At 37.8% G+C, this 27017-nt stretch overlaps 1 protein-coding gene across 2 annotated transcripts in view; it reads right to left on the bottom strand.

Moving 5' to 3' along the window:
- puf (ubiquitinyl hydrolase 1 puf) overlaps positions 1 to 10831 on the bottom strand; it is a 186156-nt gene extending 175325 nt beyond the window's left edge. For both annotated transcript variants that reach the window (XM_083118991.1, XM_083118990.1), the window contains exons 1-3: positions 10633 to 10831; positions 9171 to 9267; positions 5787 to 6538 (exon numbers count right to left, since the gene is read on the bottom strand). In XM_083118991.1, coding sequence (XP_082975117.1) covers positions 5787 to 6538; positions 9171 to 9267; positions 10633 to 10675 — 892 coding nt within the window. In that variant the 5' untranslated portion in view covers positions 10676 to 10831. The remainder of the gene's footprint in view (positions 1 to 5786; positions 6539 to 9170; positions 9268 to 10632) is intronic.
- Between the last annotated feature and the right edge of the window lie 16186 nt (positions 10832 to 27017).

Raw genomic sequence — 27017 nt, forward strand, 5'->3', positions numbered from 1 at the left:
CCACAACTCAATGCAATTTTAGATTTCCAAATATCCAATTTAACAAATCCCAGTACAGGTATATAACAGTGTAAATTCACTATACTGTAAAAAAAAATGCAAAAATTCTTGACCATACGCATAATTTCTTAACTTTTTCTTGACTGGTAGACACCCTGTTTTAAATAACTTTCCAGACCATTGATACAAGCCAATACTTTTAAAGGATCTAAAAATCTCACAGTCTGCAAAAATGCCATGTCATACATTCAATGTCTAAATATCCCGTATATTATGCAAAATATATAATTTTCATTATTTTAACATCAACAGTAAAGTACATTGTGATTAAGCAACTCACTCATTTGAAATTATGAAAATTTTTCAGCAAAATTTTCTACATGGATATGATTTACCTACGTGAAGTTTCATGTTTCCACGGTGCACAATAGGATGTTTCTTCAGATTAATTTCGAAGGCTCACTGCCTTCATTCACTACGGGTACGGCCTCTGGAGAAGAGATGGTAGCGTTTCACTTCCTTGCTAGTTCCTGAGCAGCAGTAGTTGCATTTTCTCCCATTTGGTGGTGCTGATGTGTTTCCTGGCTTGCGTCGTCTGCTGTGGTTTCTATTGTCATGTGTTGTTGCTGGGTGGTGGTCCATGAGTTGGGCCATCTGCTGCATTGCATTGCTTGGTGTAGTTTCTGTTCTTTTTGTGGGTGGAGGGGGTCGAGTGGGGGCAAGTGTTTTCTTCTCGTGGTCTGGGATATTTTGAAGAAAGTGATGCCAAAAGTTGGGTTTGTTGTCCATTGTCCAGGTTCAGCGCTGGTTTCTGTTGGATGATGGCATGGGTTTCCTTGATGGTGTTTTCTATGATAGAGCCAGTTGGGTGAAGTATGGATGTGGAGGAGATTGAGTGGTTTATGGTGTGAAGTGCTGTGAAAAGCCTGATCTTGGTGTCTGTTTTGGCACTTTCATATGTTCATCAATCCGTTCTTGAATAGTGCGGATAGTTCTGCTGACGTAACTGTCGTGATATTGGCATGTGGCCTTGTAGACACCATGGGATGCAAGTTTGAGTAGGCAGTATCTCTTGAAGTTGGGTAGGGCTCTTCTGATTTAAGATACAGGTTTGTGTACCAGTCTGATCCTATTGTGCAACGTGGAAACTTCACGTAGGTAATACTTAAATCACGTTTACCACATCCATGATGGATATATTTTAGTTGTAATGAAAATCTATATGGTCATTCCATGCCCAACGATCCAATGGTGGTTGCATGACCATTTTAGAAAAAAATCCTTTTTAGTACATACGATTGTACACATTTCTAAATATCAAAACCAATGTTCAAAAAAAATGTATTGTTTTTAGTTCTCCTGGGGCCACCATTTTTCCAACATGCCGCATGGCTTTTTTTGCTCATGTAGCAGTATATACAGAAACCTTAATATCTCAAAAACCATTACAACTAGAGACCTGAGACAAAATTCATTTTGTAGCTAATGAAGTATACTTTCTATGATATTCAAGTATGTTTTGCTTAAAATTGCAACGTAAGTACGAAAATTAGGGTGGAAATTGGGGTAACAAGTTAAAAAATTGGATTTTTAAGCCTGATTTTTACAATGAAGGGGTTTAGTCTAAGGCTTCATGATTTTCCATGTGTAGACCTACCTGCAGGGTGTCTGTAAATAAAATATCAGTGCTTAGAAATGCCACCCTTTTTCACAGCATGGGCTCAAACATGGCTGTTCATAGAATTTTGACATTTTTCGAAGTTAAGTATCTCAGATGGGTCCTCTTGAAAAATTCTGAAATTTGGCACAAAGGAAGCCCTGCATGAACCTAACTCACAGTAAAAATCTCAACTTTTAGATTCAACTCGTTTGGGTCAATATGATGTATAACGTATGTCACCTAATTTCTGACGTTGCAAGGTAAGGTTAAACTACATCCCATACTTAGAACAATTAAGTTTTTTCTTTTTCTTTTTTTAAATTTTGGTTAAATAAAGCCTCAGAAAATATAGTAACATAAGGTTTTAATACTTGACTTACCAGAAATTGAAATTACAAGGTATGACAATTGAAAATCTGTGAAATCTCATTGCAAAGGTTTGATTCATTAGGTACCCATGACTAGTTGGTGTTGTCAGCTCCAGTTTCCTATTCATTCTCTTTGTCAAATCAGGCATAATTCTTTGTTCTTTCACTATGTTCCCAAGTACATTATCAGAAACCTTCAGTTCATCACATATATTTTTTTATTGACCAAGTGGTAGCAATCAAACTGATGATTCTGACCTTTTCAACATTAGTTTTCAGCAATTTATATTTTTCTTATTATAATTTCAATTATATGATTGTACTGGCCATGCAAAGGACTTTCACACTTGCCTTCCTTTTCTTCAGTTCTAATACTTTGTGAAAAGCAACTTTCCAGTTTCCTTTACACTTCTTGTATGATGTGAATAGTTTTTCGAGCAAGAGCACTTTATTGTTTTTCTGCAATCAGCCTCCTCATTTTTGAAACAGGAGATACATCAAAAACAGAACAGACTTCGTACATTTCTTTTAGTTTTTCTTGGGTTGGCACAAATACATCATTTCCATTTAAGTGTGTCACTTTCTCCAGATATGAAAATTTTACTCCAACATGTCAGGCATATTGATTTAACTGGTATAAGGCTTACTTGACACTTTTTTGCCTTACCATATGATGCAAATTGATTTTAAAAATTCCCTTACTTAACTTTTTCTTTAAGTGGTACTTCTGAAGATCATAACATATTTTACCATATAAAAAACTATTTTCAATGGTATTTGCATATTGTCTCTAAGTCATCCACCTGTAGTCTTGACCTAAGAAGTGTTTTATCATTTTAACCAAGTTCGTTAAGATTAATTAGGTCTTTGGGAACCTTACCAGTTAAAAAATCTACAGAACACTCCACTTCCAGTCACAGATAACGAACATTCACAAGTCACTACTCTCGGCACATTAGGCAAAGGAAGAATGACAGCAGAGATTGTCCATGCACAGATCAAATCCAGGCTTGCCTCACATCCTATCAAAACATGTCTCTCAATCTTTTGCTGTGCATGACTCACATCTACTTCAACCAAATGAATTTTCTTCAAGAAAAAAATGTGGAAAATAAGGGAAACAAAAAAATAATATCTTCTACCAACTTTGACCCTAAAAAAAAAAATAGCCTACTTTCAAGGGAGTGACCAATAAGGGTTGGTGGGGGTAATAAACCAATACCTTTGGCCTAGTGTTCCACAAACAATTATGTCAAAGGCAGGATAATGTGGCAAAAACAGGGCTGTATACTAAAAATTATATGTAACCCTCCCCTCCCTTTCGAAATTCCTGGGCATGCCACTGCCTATCTTAAGCTGCATGTACTGCTACATTTAAAAAATGTGGGTGAAGCTCAGTTTTGGAGCTGACAATACCAAATGGTCGTAAGTACCTAATAAATCAAACCTTTTGCAATGAGATTTCGCAGATTTTCAATTGTCATACCTTGTAATTTCAATTTCTTGTAAGTCAAGTATTAAACCTTATGTTACTACAGAGCATTCCCTGACATTCGGCGGCAAGCTGCCCGGCATCAGCGCTTGTCTTTCCCGGTGAACGGGTCAGCGACAGTCGCTAGAGTCGGCTATTAAAATTACAGTTTTCATATTGTGTACTAACCTTGACTACAAAAGGTGTTGAAAATTATGTCCCTCTGCTGCAACACATTCCTGGCATCTCTGAAAGAAATTGGCATTTACACGTGCAAGTTCGTCTACTGTAATTCTCCCAATTTTTCGTACAATATTCTCTTTTAACTCACGAATGATGTGCGGATTGTCTTTGTATACTTTATTTCCCCATTTTTTTCCCCACTTTTATTCAGAACTGAACCTGTTACTCTAAACTTTTTTTATGAGGTTTAATATAAGCGACTGTCGCGGAACCGTTCACCGGGAAAGACAAGCGCTGATGCCGGGCCGCTTGCTGCCGAGTCTCGTAGCGAATGTCAGAGAATGCTGTGTATATTTTCTGAGGCTTCATTTAACACAAATTTAAAAAAGAAAAAACTTAATTATTCTAAGTATAGGATGTAGTTTAACCTTACCTTGCAACGTCAGAAATTAGGTGACATACGTTATACCTCATATTGACCAAAACGAGTTGAATCTAAAAGTTGGGATTTTTTACTGTGAGTTAGGTTCATGCAGGGCTTCCTTTGTGCCAAATTTCAGAATTTTTCAAGAGGACCCATCTGAGATACTTAACTCTGAAAAATGTCAAAATTCTATGAACAGCCATGTTTGAGCCCATGCTGTGAAAAAGGGTGGCATTTCTAAGCACTGATATTTTATTTACAGACACCCTGCAGGCAGGTCTACACAAGAAAAAAAATCAAGCCTTAGACTAAACCCCTTCATTGTAAAAATCAGGCTTAAAAATCCAATTTTTTAACTTGTTACCCCAATTTCCACCCTAATTTTCGTACTTAGGATGCAATTTTAAGCAAAACATACTTGAATATCATAGAAAGTATACTTCATTAGCTACAAAATGAATTTTGTCTCAGGTCTCTAGTTGTAATGGTTTTTGAGATATTAAGGTTTCTGTATACTGCTACATGAGCAAAAAAAGCCATGCGGCATGTTGGAAAAATGGCTGCCCCAGGAGAACTAAAGACAATTCATTATTTTGAACATTGGTTTTGACATCTAGAAACATGTGCAAAGATATGTACTAAAAATGATTTTTTTCTAAAATGGTCATGCAACCAATTATTTTAAAATTGGTTCATTTGACATGGAATGACCCTATATCTAAAATTAAATTGATCTAAAACTAATCTTTCCAGGATCGATTCTGTCTTCAGCTTTCTTCTCACCATAGAATACCTTCCAGTATTATGACTGTCTTGAATATCCAACCAACACACATTTGTCGTGAATTAGCAGACATGAAATATTTGCATAAAATCATCAATGGCAAAATTAAATACAAATTTCTAATCAACCAATTTCATCTACAAATACCGACATGGCTCTTTCACAATCCCACTACAAGGTTCTCCTTTCTACAGCAGTCTCATTTCTATAGGCTTCTTCGCCTAAATAATAACTTACCTCCAAATGGTGGCAAATGAGGTGGTGTTGATTGTTGGCTGGGTACAAGCTGCCATAAATGTGGTAAATGAGGATGTGTACATATAAAGTTAGAGGAGTCGTTGGTTCTCTTGGAGTACAGGGGTAACGTTACCCACATTGGTGTGACTCCGTAACTTCTTGGTCAACTGCATCTATATGACAGGACAGCATCAGGCTTGAGCATCTTGTTGCCCTTGTGGATATCAGTGAGCACTCTGTACATTCAAACTTCCTAACTACACATCGAAGCCAGAATGCAGTAAAGCAGCAGTGCTTGGCTTTTGGATAAAAATACTTCAGCGAGGGAGGTACCTTCTTTTCACTGAACCATTTCCAGTCTCCTCTGTCATGTTTGCAAAGCCGCACTACACTGTTACTCATAAACACATGATGAGATATAGTTATATAGTTTTTTTTAAATATGTGCATTTAAAATCATTTTAATAATATGTTCTTGTACATCACAGTAAGGTCGCTGTCATGCAATTTATATTCATGCTTTTAAATGTTTTCATGCACAAATGATTATTTCAACATTTTGGATGCAGAGAACAACAGATAAGCACATACACACTTAGCAGTAGCTAATTCAACTATTATTAGAAAATTAACAAAAAAATACATAAAATAAAACTTACCCGCCATTGTCTTTATCCCTGGCATCCTTAAGTCTTTGTCAGATAAATTGCACATATATCTCAAAACCTTTGAGCGCAACGGAACAAACAGCTGAACTATTGATCTAAAATTCAACCACAATTTCAAGTTACAAACAATAGTTATGATTGCATGAGCAACAGAAACTGGTAATGTGTCCGGAGTTTGTTCGGTAAAGCACACGGTCATCGCATGAACACCACCAGTTTTACAAAATAAACACACATTCCTCAGCAAATACACTGGAATCTCCGGGTCATGAAGGTCACAGAACACGCTCAAACTTGTTGCTTCTTGCTGGGACACTTCCTCAAGTTTTGAATGAACACTGTGCTTATATGCCACATACAAAGGGTAATTCAATAGAAACACTTTGGACAAGAAAAGCAGAAGCTTCTCTTTCTCCTCCATGCTCCACTCTTCTACAACTTCTTCTGCAGATTCATTCTTCTTCTCCTTTTCCTCTTCATCCTTATTCCTGTCTGCTTCAGTTTCAGACAGCTTCTTCTCACTAGCATCTTCCTCGGTCGGCTCTTTCTCAGCAATGCACTCACTATCCAACTTTGACTTACAGGACTTTTCCACCGGCTCACCTGCAGTTACAGGTTTACACTTCTGCACCAACTGTTTCCGAAGTTCCTTTAACTGACACACAGTCAAGCAAACAATGCTCTGAGTGACTAAATTAAATCTCTCGAAGTTTTTGGAATCTCTAAAGCAACACATACACTGTCTGAAAAGAAACAATGATAATGTTATAGCAACCTGTAGCATTTTTTTAGTACAAAAGCAGCAACAGCAGGTAATATATTTGTAAAAACTTAGCTCCACACATGTTAAATATATACTGCACAACATAAATACAAAAAAGTTTATAGTCTTCTTATATAAGTACTCACAAAATCTGTCATATTTAGGTCATGGTGATTATGAGAAAGGGGGATTCCTCTTGGGATACAGATTACATTCTTGAAATTTTGAATCACAGTTCAGATTGTGTAATTATGAGTTTAGGATATTGGAAAAAAATGTGCAAGTAAGTTTGAAGTTTGGAGAAACTAATTTGTGTGACTCAAAGAAGCAGAAAGTATTAATTTCTGATAATTACTTCATGAAAAGTAGGTTATGCAACTGACCACTTGTTAACTCAGCACTGTCAAAAGTATTCCTTTCACATAAAAATGTAGTATCCACATGTAAGAGTTGAACGAAAGTGTATAAATGTTAATGAACCTAATTCACTCAAAATGTTTTAATAGTAAAGCTGTAAGTAGGTAGAAGAATAATGGCAACGCTAAGTTCACTAAACATACCACCCTACACACAAATAGGAGAGAAAATTTTGTTATGTAGGAAAGGGCACCCAGTAATGAGAAAAGCTGTTCAGTTCGTGCTTCTACAGAGCATTCCCTGACATTCGCTACGAGACTCGGCGGCAAGCGGGCCGGCGTCAGCGCTTGTCTTTCCCGGTGAACAGGGTTCGCAACAGTTGCTAGAGTCGGCTATTAAAATTACAGTTTTCATATTGTGTACTAACCTTGACTACAGAAGGTGTTGAAAATGATGTCCCTCTGCTGCAACACATTCCTGGCATCTCCGAAGGAAATTGGCATTTGTAATTCTCCCGATTTCTCGTACAATACTGTCTTTTAACTCATGGATGGTGTACGGATTGTCCTTGTATACTTTATTTTTTAGATTTCCCCATAAATAAAAATTGCAGGATGACAAATCGGGGGACCTAGAGGGCCATAATCCTCTACTAATAACCCTGTCCTCGAAAATTTCCTTTATTAAATTCAATGTTTCATCTGCTGTATGGGCAGTTGCTGAATCCTGCTGGAAATAAGCACTCTGACACTCAATATTGGTTAACTGTTCAAAAAATGGGGTGAGTATTTGTATTCTGTATCTGTCCATTGATTGTATCGTAAAAAAATATAGGGTCTATAATCCTACGTGCAGTTAAAGCACACCATACGCCAACCTTCTCATCATGTAACGGAGTTTCATGAATGAGATGAGGATTTTCTGTACTCCAGTATCTATTGCTTTGCGTTACAACATGGCCATGTAAGTGAAACCATGCTTCATCTGTGAAAATAATAAATTTAGGATCCACAACGCCATCGACAACACTTTGTAAAGCCCAGTTACAAAAATTCACACGACTCGCATTATCTCTAGGTTGTAATTCATGCACTATTGTCACACTGTAGGGCTTAAATTTAAGAATTTTATCGGCTCTAAATGATGTGGTTTTTGAAACACCCGTTTCTTGTGAGAGGCGGTGGATAGATTTCCGAGGAGACTGTTCTAACCTTAGTCCTATCTCATCGAGTTTTATCTCAGTAAGTACACATGGGTTTTTCTTTCCACTTTCATTCAGAACTGATCCTGTTACTTTAAACTTTTTTACAAGGTTTAATATAGTGGTCCTATGTGGAACGGGAACACCACAAAATTTCATTGCAAAACGTCATCGCACTTCTCCACAATTCCTCTTTCCGAAGTAACACTCGACAAGATAAATCCTTTGTTGTTATGTAAACTTTTGTGGTGCCATATTAAGTCACAATCTTCAACACACAGACACAACACAACACAACTTCCGAGGGAGGATTATACTGGTTGTCAGTCTGCAATGTCAACAGAAAGGGAAAGAGAGAGCGTAAAAAAAAAAAAAAAAAAAACAGACTCTAGCATGCGACTGTTGCGGACCCCGTTCACCGGGAAAGGCAATCGCTGATGCTGGGCCACTTGGCGCCGTCTCTCGTAGCGAATGTCAGGGAATGCTCTGTACATGTGTACAGAAATTAATCCATGTACAAAACACTTGTGTATCATGATGATACAGAATTTCACAACCAGAATCTAGGAGGGAAAATTACAAAATGCAACATTTATGTCAGTAATTAGAAATGTGTACATATAAGTCAGCAAGTTCCAGTTCTATGATAAATATATCAATTAATACTACCCCTTATCTGTGAAATATTGCCAATCATGAATTATTGAATAAATTCAATTATATATAATTCGAAATAGGTGCTACACTAGTCTTTACTTACACACACACATAAATATATGAAGTCAGAGTTCATGACTTATAACCACCTGTTTTACACATTATCTCCAATTTCAGGCACCAGCCTGTTAGTAACAATATATCTTAACCAAAAAAAGACAAATCAATATAGAGAGTTACCAGAATGTATAACTCCTTGTAAATTTCCAGAATTTGTAACATATGTATGTATGATTATTAAAATCCATGATTAACCTAACTGTTAATACAACAAAAAGGAAAACTAGAAATGAAATAACATTTTCAGATAGAAATAATATTTTTCCTTGTCACTCACCTCTGTGACCATGATTGAACAAAAAGGAACACAGTTTCCACTTCATCTTTTGAAAGATTAGGTCTTTCATCAGATTCCTTTGAAACTCTTTCCTCATCTGCAACAGAACAGATAATATATCATGATTAATAATGTCCTTAGCACTTAAAAACTGACAAATATTCAATTTACTTTCAAATTGCACATTCTTTTTCTACATTTTTTCACAAAATAATTGGGCAACATGTAGCATTTTAAACATACACACATATTTTTATCAATAAATGCATGCAACATAAAATAGTTTCCCCACATTAAATTGTAAGAAAATTAGGTCCACCAACAAATTTCTCAAAAGAAAAAAAAAACACAAACCAAGTTGGAAACATTAAAAAAAACTGAGTGATGTCATCACAAAGGTCCAAAATGTATAAACAAGACAATCTTCTTAATTTGTTTCATTATCTCCTTTGATTACATCTATTCCCCCAATTCCTTAAATAGTACAACTGAATTGCTATTGACCTTTACCTCTGATAAAATCAACAAACTATGCTTGAGTTATAGCTCTATTATTAATCATTGACAATACTATACTGTAAATTTATAACTACATATGCAAACTTTCCAACAGACAATTTTCAATTATGACTAATGTAATTTTGACTTTCCTGCTTTTCTTAGTGTTTATTTTTTTTTATCTGTGGCTTGTGACAGTACTGGGGCAAATAAAATTAACCTGCAATCAATATTATATTATCTTGATAAAATCTTAAAACTCTTTAAATGCATTTGGCAATAAATCACACTGGTCAATATATTAGTTAGTTATACATTCATGTATACTGATATATATTAATGCTATTTAATAAATCATGAACATAAATAAAATAATGTAGCATCAAGGGAAGAAAAATGGTGATTGTAAGACAATGCCAAATAAAGAAACCATATTTTGAGGATTCTAAAAATGCTGACTTAAAACATTACATTACTGTAAAAGGATAAGGTATACAAGTGTGAGGATTGCAGTGTTTATTAGAGTAAACTTCTGCCCGTGAATGTTATTTATTGCCGAAAATTTATTATGTCAACTTAAAGCATTTATCTCAAAGCAGTGTGGATTAACTGAAGCTTTCTAAATATAATTTACTAACGACAGACAGCGAAATATCAAAACACCTTTATTTATCTGCAACGATTCAAAATTATTCTCCTCAATGCCCCTCCTCTATAAACCACGTATTGATTTTTGAATAGGGCCGTATTTTTCTTTGTACACATTTCAGTATCTAATTACGTATTTGAGACAGAGACAAATTAAATTTTACAGTTAAAATCTTTATTCGCAATTTGGTAGAGAAAATACGCATAAAAACGGTTAAGTGTAACTTAAAAACTAATTAAATAAATTCGGTATAAAGCACTACAGTCGTTGACCCAATCGAATGTGTATAAACCAGAGTAAACTATCTTTGCTTACAAGTTCGTAGCAGATCCAAAAACTCTGCACATGCATCGCACATCTTCAATCTAATAGTGTAAATTCATGATTTTTGTTTGTATTGATGCGTTCTTTAATTTATTCCTTAAATTATATTATGCTTCATACTTATTTATTCAACAATAAACGTATTTAATTGACACAAAAGCACATTACACCTATCGCGCCATCTTGCCTTAACTGCATCAGTGTTGTCACTACTAAAACCGCAATTTCCCTTTCAGACGCCACAATTTCCCCTTTTCATAGAGATTTTCCTTTCTACCGGGGTTGGTTTCAGACGAGACGATCTCTGTGTGTTGTGTTCTCTGTCAATGTCGTGATCTCATTGAAGTTCGAAATAGCTGACAAATGTTTTGGCTGGAAAAATCTTTACAAAATATTATTGAAGGGTGAAAGTGGTGCGTTAGCGAGATTTTGGAAGATTTTTATTATATGCGCGTGCAGTAGCGGCGATTAGGGGCCGTGGTTGCAGTTGCACCACTTTTTGTCCACTTTTGTAAACGGAAAAGAATCTGCAATTTCTCAACAAAGTTGGGACGGAAATGTTCGAAATATCCCGAAGCTCTGCAAATCTCGAATTGTTTGCACCACAAACAATTGGACGAATAATCTCGGAAAAATATCATGCACTTTATTGTTATGAGAACATAGTATTTGAAAGTATGTTCATTACTTTTGCATTCACGTATTTTTCTAGACCTGTCGTAGTCATATTACAAATAGGTAAATAGGCACTCTTCACGAGCAAATTAGTGTCTTGCGATATTACTAGTTCTGGGTTCGAATCCCATGTGAGGTATGGATATTTGCGTGCTTTATGACGAGCTTTATGACACCATACATCAATTTTTGCAATCTGAAATTCTAGGTTCAAATATCGAATGAAGTGCATGCTGCGCTCATCCAGGAATTGCACTTTGGAGGGGCGATTTTCCCGCGGAAGTCCATTCTAACCAATATTTACATAGCTTTTACATAAACAGAATGAAAGAACCACCCCGTGGTCTACAGGGATTAACGCGCACAGCTGAAAACAAGGGTACTGGGTCCGAATCTGGGATAAGTAAAGGATGCTAATTAATTTTCTTAATCATTATTATATATTTCCATTGCCGTGATCAAACTAATTAGTAATTACGTAAAGATGTGAATAGAAATGGGGAAATGAAGAAACAAGGACCTCTCCTGTAGAATCATGTCACCCCTGTTGATGTAAAAATGTATAAACATGCATAAAGCATTAGGGTTGTTATTTACTTATATTTTACAATTTTGATTTAGAATGTGTATTCTTAGCGCACATCCTCAATGCAAGCTTGGGAACAAATAATTAATAATAATAATAATAATAAGTGAAAATTGGTATCACAATATTTATAAAATATTCATAATAACCATCTATAATGATTACACCAATTAAATAAAGGAGAGCTTACTGTACAGTGGGATCCATGAGTATTACCGTGCAAATTGCCCATCACCATGTTCATGCACTTTATTTATTTATTTATTTATTTATTTATTTCGTCTTCTTTTACATGGCGAAGTTAAGGCTGTGGAGCCTTTTCTTCCACTTGACCATGTTTACAAAAAAATTGAATATGAAATAATTAAAATTTTGAAAAAAAAGGAAGAAAAAAAATATATAAAAAATTACAGAGAAATAAAAAATACAAAGAGAAATTACATATAAGAAAGGTAATCTAACCTATAGATACGGACACACACACTCACACACACACATACATATCTTTGCCCTTACACACGTACAAGCAAATACATAACACTACACTTACTTAAGCACAGTCCAATATTACACATACTTAAAACACAGTCCAATACGGTATACTTTGACGATAATTCATCTTAACTATTACTCTAATTCATTTTAGTGCCTTACGTCCTTCTATCATTCTCTGCACCCGCCATATTAATAGGGAAATCAAACATTTAATTTTCATTGTATAATATGTGTAACTTTAACAATTTTTTGAACGTCACAATTGAGGAAGAGACATGAATTTCAGGTGGCAACTTGTTCCAAAGGCCTGCTGAGGTAACAGTAAAAGAATTTGCATAAAAGTTGGATTTGTGGAGTGGAATGGACAGCAGAGACCTTTCGCGCGATCTGGTGTTGTGGCTGTGAAAGTCGGAAAGATGTTGAAATCGGTTATAGAGATATTGCGGGTCTTTTATTTGGAGGATTTTGTACAGTAAAATTAACTTATGAAAATTACGTTTATCGCTTAATTTAAGCCACTCGACCTTCGCAAAGTACGATGTCAAATGGTCTGAATATTTTAGGTCGAAAACGAAACGAATGCAGGCATTTTGAATTCGCTGCAGTCGTTTAGCTTGCTCGTGATTGACATCCAAGAAAGCAATGTCGCAATAGTCAACAATGGGAAATACAAGAGACTGGACCAGTTTAATTTTTATGCGTTCAGGGAGGAAGTTTTTGAGCCGATAGAGTGAATGCAATGCGCCGAAAGCTCTTCTAGATACAGAGTTAACTTGCTCTGCCCAGGTGAGATGTTGGTTGAGTATCACACCCAGATTCTTAACAGTAGTGGAGAAGGGCAGATGAATGTCATTTATGTTGAGTCTAGGGAGGCTAGATTTATCTATTTTGCTCAAAATTCTAGGGGAACCTACAAGAATACACTGGGTTTTAGTCGGGTTTAGATGTAAGCCATGGTGTGCAGACCAAGTACTTATTTGTTTAAGGTCATTGTTCACAATTTCTATTGCATGCAGTATTTCTTGCGGGGGGAAAGAGAAATATAACTGAAAATCGTCGGCATAGATATGGTATTTACAGCCGTTAAGCACCGTCGGGAGGTCGTTTATATACAGAGCAAATAAGAGGGGGCCGAGTACGGTGCCTTGAGGGACACCACATATAATGTTTTTCCACGACGATTTTCCATATAGGTCAACGACACATTGTCGACGTTCTTGTAGATAGGAGCAGAACCAATTAACCGCGGAGTCGGAAAAATTGAAAATCGATGATAATTTAGCGAGTAGAATTTCATGATCAATTGTCTGAAAAGCTTTTGTAAAGTCTAGAAGTACCAGAATCGTAAGTTGTTTATTGTCCATGGCTAGCCTCATGTCATCGGTTACGTTGACAAGAGCCGTGCAAGTGCTGTGGTTACTTCGAAAGCCAGACTGAAGAGGATCTATTAAATTATTTCGCGTTAGAAAGTCCCGGGTTTGATCGCTGACGAGATGCTCTAGGGCTTTAGACAAGGCTGGGAGGATGCTGATTGGTCGGTAATCGTTGACGTTTATTATTTGACCCAATTAGAGCTTCAAGAATTAAAAGAAAACTCAAAACAAGCTCTTGATAACTTCTGCACCAGCATACATAAAAACTCATCGCTTAAAAATTCATAGGATGTAAGAGAAAAATTAATGAAAATAGTCATGGACAATTTGCACGATAATACTCATGGATCCCACTGTACACCCAACGGCGAAAGAAACAGTAGGCGAATTGTCCACCACCATTTTCATTCGGTCTGATTTACACAATGTGATGACAATGAATTGAAATAAAGACGTCAATAAGCAGAGAACAATGTCTGCTTCGAACCAACATTGTTTCATTCCTTAAAACAACACACGATGTAGAATAAAAAGGTAATGAAATAGTGGTGGACAATTTGCTTACCATTATGTTTGCCGTTGACTGGACAACAAAGAAAATATAAATTAAATATAATGTATGTATAAATCTAGTCTAACCTTTTGATTTGGAACGGCCGATCGCCCTCCCTGTGGATCCGCGCATGATTTAACAAAGTTTGCATAAATACCAATACAGAAAATCCCCCCAAACCCGCAAACCACCTCCATCAAACACAACGGCGAAGGAAGCTTTGCGCACGCGCGAATTGGCCAGGCAGACTGGTGCAAAACTTCCAAATGTTTGGAATGCCTGAATTTTGTGGAAAACTTGGAACTTGATCCCACCCACAACCCCCATCCACTTTCACATCTGGTTGGGGCAGCAGGGTTCAAGCCGTTCATTTGTGCGAGTCGACTCATGAGCGCTCGCTCACTGAGAAGAGTCGTTCAAATGAGTCGTTCAAAAGAGTCGCCAAGCTTCTTTTTCTCGAAACACATGCCTGAAGAGGGGGAAGGGGGTAGGTGGTGTTGAAGCAGATGATTGTATTTAAGTAAACGAACACAATGTACGTCCTTCAAGATTAATAAATTGTATTGCATTTTTGTGTATGTGTGTGTGCGTGTAGCCGACTAGATGGCCAAGATTCTGAAGTAATCGACATTTGATCTTGCCACAGAAGTTCCCGGGATCTAGTCCCGGTCTGGGCAAGGATATTCTTTACGAGTGTCCCTTCATCTATATCATCACGCATCATCCTCATCGTCGCGATTACTTAAAATTTGAAGAAAAGCGGCATAAAATAAGAAAAATACAAATACGATTCTGTATGTGTGTGGATATACATATATGTGTAAACAGTAAACACACACACACACACACAAACAAAATTTATACTTTTTTTATACACATACTTGTTTTCATTACTCTGCCTCATGAGTGAGATTTTCTATATTTGTATCTTGTTTCAGTTTACATTTCATGCTCCGGATAATGCAAATTATGCAGTACGATAGCATACACAGAAATGCTATATAATTATATCAACCTTTTATTAGTAATAACGTGCATTTACATATTCTTCCTTTTTTGCATTCGATCACTGGTTTTAATATCGCAACAAAATGCACTCCAGATCTGCGCTGCGACACATGCTTGCATTTCCACGAGCATCGCTCGTTCACGACTCTTGAAACAGCACGAAGAGTCACAGCACAGTCCCACGACTCTTTCCCCATCATTCGTTCACGACTCGCGAGTCGGCACGAAGAGTCATTAAGCACCTTAGCGACTCTTCTCCTCCCTCATCGTTCACGACTCGCGAGTCGGCACGAAGAGTCATTAAGCACCTTAACGACTCGCTCGCCTTAGCGACTCTTCTCCTCACTCATCGTTCGCTCGCGAGTCGCGAGCTCTCTTACACAAGGCGCGGCGGCGGCAGTCTCGCCAGCAGACTGGATCTATAGTTTAAAGTAGGATCCACCCGCTCGCTCTCCGCGGATGGCTAACAGCTGTGTTTAAGAAATATATATCGCTCTTGAACATTATCCATGTCCATCCCATATCCATGTTTTTGTTGTTCTACAGTCATTCAATATAAGTTTCTGCCAATATCATAATGTATGATCGAATTTCTATAAAGCGGGCCAAATTATACGTATGTATTTTTTTTTAATGTTGCTTTCTACTAGTAAAACACCTTAACACGTAGGCTCACCGCTGATGGCCAACAGCTGTTTATATCACTCGTGAACATGACCCATGTCCATCTTACGTAGTTGTGCCTAATTCTGCAGTCATTCAATAAAAGCTTTTTTGCAGTATCATGTACGATGAGATTTATGATTAAACTTCTATATTTATTCTTTAATGCTGTTTTCATTAGTAAAATATTTACACGTTAATGTTAATGAAATATTTCACGTCATATGAAAACGATTTTGTCAGACAATGTTTAAAGTTCACTTTATGCTCAGATAGTCTAATCGGGATTGAAGCTACATTTTAAACTGGGGGTCTAAATCACTGGGCAAGGTGCCTCCACAGAGGATCGAATCCGAGACAGGAAGCGATTTCCTTACCAGGATTTAACAAGGAATGAAAGAATGGCTGAATAACATAAATAAAACATACTCCATGGTGCATGTTCTTTGTTTCTTGGTTTCTATGTTGGCCAGCTTGAAATAATCTTGGAGTGACAGATAAGTGGTGTCGCTCTCCTCAAAGTAAGCCTATTGACACCGAAAGTTCCGGGTTCGAACCCCAGCCCAGAGATGAGTGGTAATCTGTATTTAACCTCTTGTCAATTACTCTAATCACCATCCATCCTCCGTCGTTGCCTTGTAACGATACCTGGTGGATCCCACTTTAAACTGTAGATCCAGTCCCGATTAGCTTATCTGTACGTAAAATTCATTCATCCTCGCTGTCAATACTAAGTAATTAGGTATAAAAGATGCATAAAATACAACAAAGCGTGTTAGGCAGTTAAAATATTAAAACTGAATTAATAAATTATAAAATATAATTACTGCATGCTAATTTATAAGAAATTATAGCATTTTAAAATTTGTTTGTTCCTTAATGGGAAAATAACTAGTAGCTTATTTCTTCTGTTCATTCTCATGTTAACAGATTTGTTTTCTTGGATAAATAAAATTGAACGTGTAAATTAAAAGGTTTACATGTGCACGAAGCGGAAGAGCAACTCGATCGAGTATCGTGGTGAGACAAGATGACTTGGCACATCGTTTCAACTCGTGAATGAGAATGCATATCTTGTTCGTGATTTGATTTCAAGTTAAAAACACCTGTCAGGTCTTGTTCGCTTATCGATTTCAAAGCATAAATCGGTATCGTTACTCCAATGAGACGAGATTCTCGGACAGTACATTTTACACAGTGTCTCTCATCATCTCACCAACTTTGGAAGGGTTGGCCCTGTTTTCATTGCGATTTTGTAATGCCCTGCTACTTGTGAAACTGATTCACTTCCAACAATTTCAGTCGCCTCTGTGGAGGAGTGGTTAGAACAGTGCGCTAAGAGGAATCTCGGAATTGAGTGTCACTTCATCAATTTCATTATATCGTCACTGATTTTCATGTTCGCGATTAGCCAAAGTGGCAGAAGAGCAAAGCCTGGGCAAAAGTGGTATCCCGAGCGCTATGTGTTTCCACCGAATATCGGCCTCAGGATTCCCTGCCCTCGTGCCGCGATGTGCTAACCACTCCGCCACGGGGGCCGGCCCTCCCCATCACATCTCTGTTTTATACTAAAGGCTATGATTGAATATGAATTTAAAATTTTGTGTGCGTCACTTAGGCTATCTTTCACCCTTCACTTTATACGGGATCCAGCCCCTTACCAGAACTAAAATAACATAACTGTAATGTCCTGTAGTAACTAAAATATTAAAATAATCTGACCGGTTAAAAGCTGAGGCTGTAAAGGCACTCTGCACACATAAGGACAAAACACAGGACAACACACACACACACACATTCCTACGAAAATTATACAGGCCGTAGGTATAGACGCCAGAGCCTCGTTAGTCTGCAAAATGCAGTCCAGGGTGTACTATGTGGAACTGAGGTTGACAATTGGGTGTACTACGTGGAAGGATCATCCCTTACATCCCTTAAACTATATTTCTCGAGACCCTTGATGTGCTAACCACGCCGGCATACATTATAGAATACTTGAGTTAGTTTTGTCAATATTAATTTTATTGATTGCATTTTTGTTTTGCAATGATTTTGCGCACTGAATTTTCATATTTATCTTTGCTTTTCATTTGTGTTTTACTTTTATTTTGTATATAATGCTGTGTTTCTATTGGTGTAAATTTGTGATTCGTCTCTAATAACGTTATCATTTCAATGTGATTTAAATTTTAATCTTCTAATCTCACGTGTATAATATATAAGTATATGTATGTACACATGCATACAGAGAGAAAGAGAGGGAAATTGCATGATATGATCGTTAGAGGGGAAATCCCCACCGTTCCCCGCATAATTTCAAATTTGTTCCTTGTATTACACAAAATATATTAAATTAATGTTATAACAAATTGAATATCTATTATAGATCGGATTATAAGAAATTATGTATAACTGCGTGTGTGAGCGTGTGTTTGTCTCTCAGGTTCTTTATTAAAAAATCATAAAAACAGAACATAATGTAGTATTCAAATATAAAAAGACCTTCATTTCACGAGTCCACTTATAATTAATTCATTATCATGTGGTTTGTTCTATTAGGTAATTCTTAACTGAATATAAAAAATTGTAAGTTATAATTTTTGTTTTAATACATGTTTGTTATTTTCACTAAAGGTTTATCATTTGAACTTGTGCTTGCTGCTTGTATTACGTCATTTTTGGATTTGGAGTAACATAAAACAAAAGGCGTTTATTGTCTTTGATCTTGCTTTAGAAAATAATGATTGGTTGATTGATTTGGTTTATTTTACTTCGCCTTTCTGTCACTTTTTTTGGGTAATCGCGAAGATCAGGATGAGTAATGAGGTGTACTAACCACTCCACCATGGAGGCCGGCGCTTTAGAAAATAATTAAAAGTAACAATCGCTTTCCACACTAAGTATTTTGTGTTGCAAATTATAAATTACTGCCTGCCTTTTCTGATTCACTTTAATAGCATAGTGGTTAACGCTGTCATGTATTAAAATGGTTTGCTTGGCAAAAATTGTTATAAGTCCACTTTTATGCTCCAATAGGCTAATCGGGTCTCCCCGATGGCTTAGTTATAACGTCGCCGGTAATCAAGGGGTACCGTGTTCAATACAAAGTGGAGGTTCGGATCCCACTTTAAACTGTAGGTCCAGTCCCGACTATACTATCTGCACATAAAGTGGACTTAAACAATAACAACTCAAAATAGGCTAATCGGAATATTGTAATCAAGAGGTCTGTGCCTAACACCTTCCCAAAATCTTTACAAGACTCCCCTAATATTTTTTACTAACATTTAATTTCTTGTAATTTTAGCGCTAATGGTTTGGCCGAACTTGAAACTACAGGACAAATTTGTTGGCTGTTCTTCGCTGCCCGTCATGGGCTGAGGTTGCGCTCTCTCTCTCTCTGCAAACAACACTCGCGAGCTCGCGAGTCGACTCTTTCCTTCGTTCAAAGAGTCGCTAAAGTGTGCCACGACTCTTTGAACGAAGGAAAGAGTCGACTCGCGAGCATGCTCCTTCCCCTCTCATCGTACACGGCACGTTTCAGCCAGCTTTACTCAACTAGGGGTAGGGAAAAGGAACAGAGAGGACCCCCCCTCCCTCTCCTCTCCAGTCCCCATTTGCTGCCCGCAGAATCGACTTGCTTTCTTTAAAAAATTCCGGCCGCCAGGCGAGTATACACTTGCGCATGCGCCTTCCTCGCAAAATTCGTGGAAAGGAGAGGGAATAATGGAATAATAGTTGCTTGGCGGGCGGAGGAGTCGTGGCACACATACGACTCTTTGAACGTGTCGTTCAATTCTGGTGAACGAGTCGTTCACCGCTCACAAGAGAGAGTCGTTACTTTTGAACGACTCGTTCACGAACGACCCATCACTAGCAATAAACCGTTCTTATGCCTGGCGCGAGGGTCAGCGACCTTGAGCGGGAGTTAAAAAAGCATGCAAACTTACTTGCAAATAGATCCCGGAATCCCGTAAAGTCGTGAAGTCATTTCCAGAAGTCGGGAAAGGGGAAATTTTTTCCCCATCCCGGTCCCGACTTTTCGGGTCATCTTAACGTCAGAAATTATGTCGGAACATGATAGATGAATAATCAGTGCTGTAATAAGACGATCGTCAACAACAGAAAATATATGTAAACCTAAAAAAGCCTTAAAATTTGCGCAGCACTTGTTTAAGTCACTTGCAATGGACATTTCCACTCAATTTTTTTACAACAATTTTAAAAACTACACCCTGGAAAAATGACCCCTGCAAGTTCTCGCGTTTCTCTGCGTTCAGTAAAACTTTACTCGGCCAATGGGCAGTGACGTGCACTGAGGAGTAGCTAGTCTAGCAGAGATAGATCAATCAATCTCACATCTCGAATTATATTCAAATCACAATATTTATGTCTTGTTAAAGCCACAGTTCATATGCAACACTTTCTTTTCCACGCGCTTCTCGTCCATCGGTGTGATCCGCGAGCAAAGCTTGCTGGATACCCTAGCTCGCTCTTCTTCCGCCTGACCAGTTTGCAGGTAGAAACGGCCAGCCGAAGGAAAGGGAATATTTCTACCTCTACCTCCCTTGCCCCCTCGCTCCCCGCTGCAATGGTTGAAAGCCCAGGCTTTCAGGTCCCCCAGTCTATCTCCTATAGGACAGATAGGGGATTGGTTTCTCATAGATATTTTTGTAAATCCTCTGAAGAACTCAGGGTAAAATTTTCTGCAGTACTTATGTTCTCTGTATTTACACAACCTTTTACAAGTTGTACAATATGGATGTATAATATGGGCTGTAGTTTTATTATTTATGAAATGGGAACGTGTTATGTGCAGACAATAATGTAATGCTTTTTTTAAAAAAAATATGGAATATGTAATGATTAAATTACAAATATGTGCTCAGGTTCTCTCTCACTCTCGTTTTAGAAGTGTTTTATTTTAATATACTACTCTTGGCCTCTAGCAGTCATAAATACGGATGTATTTATTTGGGCAAGAGAACGCGCGTTCATATTGTTGTTGGTTTGGTTTATTTTACTTCGCTTGTCTGTCACATTTGGTTGTCGCGAAAATGAGGATGAGTGGTGATATGATGAAATTGATGAAGGGACCTCATATGAACAATCCAGGTCAGGATTCGAACCCGTGATGAGTGCGCATTCTTGTCCTATGTGTTGCAGTGAATAATGAAATAATTTGGAATGAAAAATGTATCTCTGAACTAAAAAGACAAATGAATATCATTGAAGAAACTGCAAAAAAGTGTGTTGGGTTTTGTTACCTGTTTTGTTTCTGTGCACAAAGTGTACTTAAAACACCAAATCAACCAACCGTGGGAGAGTGGTTATCACAGCGCGCTACGACACCAGGAGTTCCGGGTTCGAACCCCTACCTGGACATGGGTGTTCTTTGTGTTTGTCCCTTTATTAATTTTATCGCAGCATCTTCGCAATTAACCAAATGTGACAAAAAGGCGACGCTAAGTAACAGAAATGAAATCAAATCATTGATTGATTGCTCGATTTGGTTTATTTTACTTCGTTTTCCCACCACATTTGGCTAATCACGAAGATGGTACGATAAAATTGATGAAGGGGCACACACAAAGAATACCCATTGCCAAGCCGAGATTCGAACGCAGGATCTCTGGCTTAGTAGTCAAATCAAATCGTTTTTTATTTTCGAATGTGGGTGGGGGTTGTGCACTTTTTTTTAGTACTCATTCATCATTTTGCAATCTTTTCCTGTTATTGACATTCTTCTTTTTTAGAAATACTGGGCCCTAAAAGGGGGAGGGGTGTGACTACCCAACCCCCCACCCTTGAGCACGCCACTGACTGCTAGCCCAAGTGTCGACGTCACCGCACGTCACTGCCAATGGGTCACATGTAACCCATAGAAAATATAGGCGTAGTCGGCCGATTGGTCACTGGTGATCCATCGTGCTGATTAAAAAGTTCATGGTCCTTTAGCACCTTCATACTTGTATGTGAGGTTGTAAACGCTGACAGATGCTCAGATAAAACTTTGAAATGTCATGTGGAAGAAAACCCACCCACCCAGGACCCCTTCCCACCCCCCCCCCCCGACAAAAAAATGTTATAACTCCTAGAGTATTTGACCAATCTACTTCGGGTAACTTTTGTGTTGCAGCTAAAACATCAGGGCATGCAACCGTGCAGGAATCAAAACGCCAAAGCCAATAAGAGGGGTTGGGTGGGTCGCGGCCCCCAACTTTCAATGAAAAAATCATACAAATGGGGAGTTTGCCCTTCTTTCCCCGCTATTTTGGGAAGGAGAGGTAAACTTTAGCCTTATTTTCAAAGAATGGTCCTTTCTCAACCGAATGAAAATGGATTTCATGTATCTGGGTGCATTACATTATCGAATATGTGAAAAAACTCCCCGTTTTTATGATTTTTTCATTGAAAGTTGGAAGCCGCGGCCCACTTAACACCTCTTATTGGATATGGCGTTTTGATTCCTGCACGGTTGCATGCTCTGATGTTCTAGATACAAAACGAAAGTTGCCCGAAGTAGATTTCTCAAATAGTCTCCGAGATATAACGTGTTTTTTTTGCTGTGATTCTCCAGAATGCTCTTTCCGAACTTGTCACATGGTGTAAGCAGTGGAATCTACAACTTAACCCACAGAAATGTTCCTCCCTCACAGTCTCTTTTAAAAAGAACAAAATACATTCTCATTATGTTCTTGAAAACAATTATATTACTACAGTTGCGACCCAAAAAGATCTAGGTGTTATCATAGATGAAAAACTGAACTTTAAGGAACACATCGCAGCTACAACTAAAAGTGCAATGCGCCTCTTAGGCTTCCTCTACAGATTCACTGAAATTGATACTCCAACTTCTCTTAGCCTGTTTTCCAAGTCTTTCATTTCTCCGATTCTCGAATACTGTTCTCCAGTCTGGGCCATGGCTTCCAATACAAATCTTTCTAGCATGGATTCCGTCCTCAGCTTCTTTACCGCCATTGTTGTTCGTCATAGAATTCCTTCTTTGCGGCATCTTCAGAAACCTGACATCCTGACTACTTTGAACATTCAGTTACTGCAGACCCGACGCGATATGGCCGATATGAATTTTTTCTATAAAATCATCAATGGGAAATTAAGATCTGAATTTCTTCTTACAGAATTCAACTTCAGAGTTCCCTCTCGATCGACCCGAAACACTGAATTGTTCCACACCTCCACAGCTAGGCTTTCCCTTATACAGCGCGCTCTATTCTACAGGATGCCCCAGTTCTACAATAAACTACCCACAAACATAGACATTTTTGCCCCTGAAAGCATTTTCCGATCTTCCCTAAAAATTAATATGTAAATCTTTGTTTGTTTCCTTGTTTATGCTTTATGTTTATTTTTAACTTTTCTTGTTTTTACCTTAAACCATCTTGACTTGTTCTTGTTATTTGTTAGAGTTTTCAGTGTAAAATGGCCTTATAAGTGCTGTATCTGAAACTTTGAATAAATAAATAAATAAATAAATAGGTGTAAAAATCTAAAAATCGCGCGCAAAGGCCGGGGCCAGAAGGGGGTTACTTTCGAAAACCCGCTCGGCGGTGTAGCTAAAGGTTGGCAAAAACGAGACTTCCAAAGTTTCGAGGCTAGCGTTGCGCTGAAAACACGCCACGCCATGTTAATACGCCGATTTTTAAATGTTCAGTTAAGGTTCATGTTAGCACGTAACTGGAAGTTAGTGAAAATTTCGGTTTTTCAATGTACAGTTAGCTCGTAACTGGAACTCTGGTGGCGATTATCTTTACTGGTACTTCTTCTTGCAGTTACCAACCTAACTGGAAGTTGCGAAGCAACATGGCTGCCACATATGCAGCTATCGGAGTTCTACACTCGCAACTTCATTGTCAGATTAAACAAGATATGATTCATGAAACTTTTAAATTGGTACAGAAAAAAACTTGTTTTGTTTGGCATGCAAATATAGAAATTAAGCAGCATAGTTGCTAGAATTCGCTTGGTGAGGTTGTGTTAGAGAATTTGTGGCCAGGTTATCTGGTCTACTAGGCGGGACAATCCCCAATCGGTAGTTTGGTGTAGTGGTTAGCGACACCACCTTTCGGAGCGTGTTGTGTTTTGTAATACGAGTTCGAGTCCTGGTCACGGGTATTTTCTTTCTTGTCAATTTTTTATTACGTGTGTTGCATTTAATTCACGCTTTATTGTTGAATGATCTTCTCGGATAAATATTACAGTAAACTTTAAAATTATTTTTACTCGTACCTTCATATTTTTAGAAGTTTAGAAAGTATGCTTACTATTAACATCATGCTTTTTTCGCTCAACAACATGCATAGAGAGGAACAAAGCATGCAGTCAATTATCAATATTTACATATTAATAATAATAATAGTGTTTATATCAACAAACCGTTATTATTAATGTCTCGACTTTCGAGTTCTTCACGCTTCTTCTACAAGAAAGTATTTGCGCTTGCGCATCATAACATCATTTCCCCCACGTGGAATTGGCCTTTATTAGAAGAAAACCAAATTTGTAGTGCTGTCTTTCCCTTTCGTTAATTTATTTCCTAAGCATGCAAAATGGATGCGCAGCCATTGTTCTTATCGTTTCACAATACAATAACGTGCTTTCGAGCGCAACGTGCTTGTAGTTCTATATTTAAACGCCAGGCGGTGTGCCAGTCGATGCGGTTTGAAACTATACTAACAGATGGTGCGCAGATCGATTTCCTGTAATTTCCGTGCTTCAGAATTGCCAACACACTGTTTCGGAGAACGAACCATGGTTTAGATAACTGGCAGTTACTTTCACATTGAAAAACCCGGTGCTGGTTAAGACTGGCTGTTATCTCCAACTGGCACTTAGTTAACAGAAAGATTAAGGGCCAGTTTTTCAATGTCCTGTTAATCTTTCTGTTAACTAACTGCCAGTTGGAGATAACAGCCAGTCTTAGGGCCAGTTTTTCAATGTCCTGTTAATCTTTCTGTTAACTAACTGCCAGTTGGAGATAACAGCTAGTCTTAACCAGCAACGGGTTTTTCAATGTGAAAGTAACTGCCAGTTAACTAAACCATGGTTCGTTCTTCGAAACAGTGTGTTGGCAATTCCGAAGCACGGAAATTACAGGAAATCGATCTGCGCGCCATCTGTTAGTATAGTTTCAAACCGCGTCGACTGGCGCACAGCCTGGCGTTTAAATATAGAACTACAATCACGCCGCGCTCGAAAGCACGTTATTGCATTGTGAAACGCTAGGAACAATGGCTACGTATCCATTTTGTATGTTTACGAAATAAATTAACGAAAGGCAGCACTACAAATTTGGTTTTCTTCTAATAAAGGCTAATTCCACGTGGGGGAAATGATGTTATGAGGCGCAAGCGCAGATACTTTCTTGTAGAAGAAGCGTGAATAACTCGAAAGTCGAGACATTAATAATACCTGTTTGTTGATATAAACTCTATTATTATTATTATTAATATGTAAATATTGACTGCTTGCTTTGTACCTCTCTATGCATGTTGTTGAGCGAAAAAAAACATGTTAATAGTAAGCATGCTTTCTAAACTTCTAAAAATATGAAGGTACGAGTAAAAATAATTTTAAAATTTACAGTAATATCGATCCGTGAAGATCATTCAACAATAAAGCGTGAATTGAATGCAACACACGTAATAAATAATTGACAAGAAAAAAAAATACACGTGACCAGGACTCGAACTCGAATTACAAAACACAACACGCTCCGAAAGGTGGTTTCACTAACCACTACACCAAATCACTGTTTGGAGATTGTCCCGCCTGGTAGACCGGATATCCTGGCCACAAATTCTCTAACGCAACCTTGCCAAGTGAATTCCAGCAACTACGCTGCTTAATTTCCATATTTTCATGGACGTTGGTAAGCTCTGCCAAACAAAATAAGTCTTTTTCTGTACGAATTTAAAAGTTTTATGTATCATATATTGTTTAATCTGACAGTGAAGTTGCGAGTGTGGAACTTCGATAGCTGCTCGAGGCTTCCATGTTGCTTCGCAACTTCCAGTTAGGCTGGTAACTGCAAGAAGAAGTACCAGTAAAGATAATCGCCACCAGATTTCCAGTTACGAGTTAACTATACATTGAAAAACCGAAATTTTCACTAACTTCCAGTTATGTGCTAACATGAACCTTAACTGAACATTGAAAAACCGGCCCTTAAACAGCACCGGTTTTTTCAATGTGAAAGTAACTGCCAGTTAACTAAACCATGGTTCGTTCTCCGAAACAGCGTGTTGGCAATTCTGAAGCACGGAAATTACAGGAAATCGATCTGCGCTCCATCTGTTAGTATAGTTTCAAACCGCGTCGACTGGCACACAGCCTGGCGTTTAAATATAGAATTACAAGCACGCCGCGCTCGAAAGCACGTTATTGCATTGTGAAACGATAGGAACAATGGCTGCGCATCAATTTTGTATGCTTACGAAAAAAAAATTAACGAAAAACAGCACTACAAATTTGGTTTTCTTCTAATAAAGGCCAATTCCACTTGGGGGAAATGATGTTATGAGGTGCAAGCGCAGATACTTTCTTGTAGAAGAAGAGTGAAGAACTCGAAAGTCGAGACATTAATAATAACGGTTTGTTGATATAAACACTATTATTATTATTAATATGTAAATATTGTACATTTGACTGCATGCTTTGTACAGTCTTAGAAAAAATACCTGGGCCACGGGACGTAGAATTTCGTAACGTCTTAAAGCCTGTTGTTTATGCAACCCAAATAACAAAATATTCGCTTAAGTTTGCCTGGTGATTCTGAGTTCTCGGGAAGGATTGAGCTTTGATAGCATGAGTCACATGACTCGTGCCCCAGCCACAACAAACAGCTGGGTGCTACTATGCCTCCAGAAGAAAATTTCAGGAACTGGTTTCTTGACAAGAGCTACTCGTAAGGAAATACTATTCTTTCAAGTGATATTAGAGTCATCGTCAAGAAGGTTCGCTGAAATGATGGTTCTCATCACATGCCACACGTTAATTGTTT

This window comes from Lepisma saccharinum, chromosome 3 (genome assembly GCF_977018435.1).
Source record: "Lepisma saccharinum chromosome 3, izLepSacc3.1, whole genome shotgun sequence".
In the NCBI taxonomy this organism is placed as follows: domain Eukaryota; kingdom Metazoa; phylum Arthropoda; class Insecta; order Zygentoma; family Lepismatidae; genus Lepisma; species Lepisma saccharinum.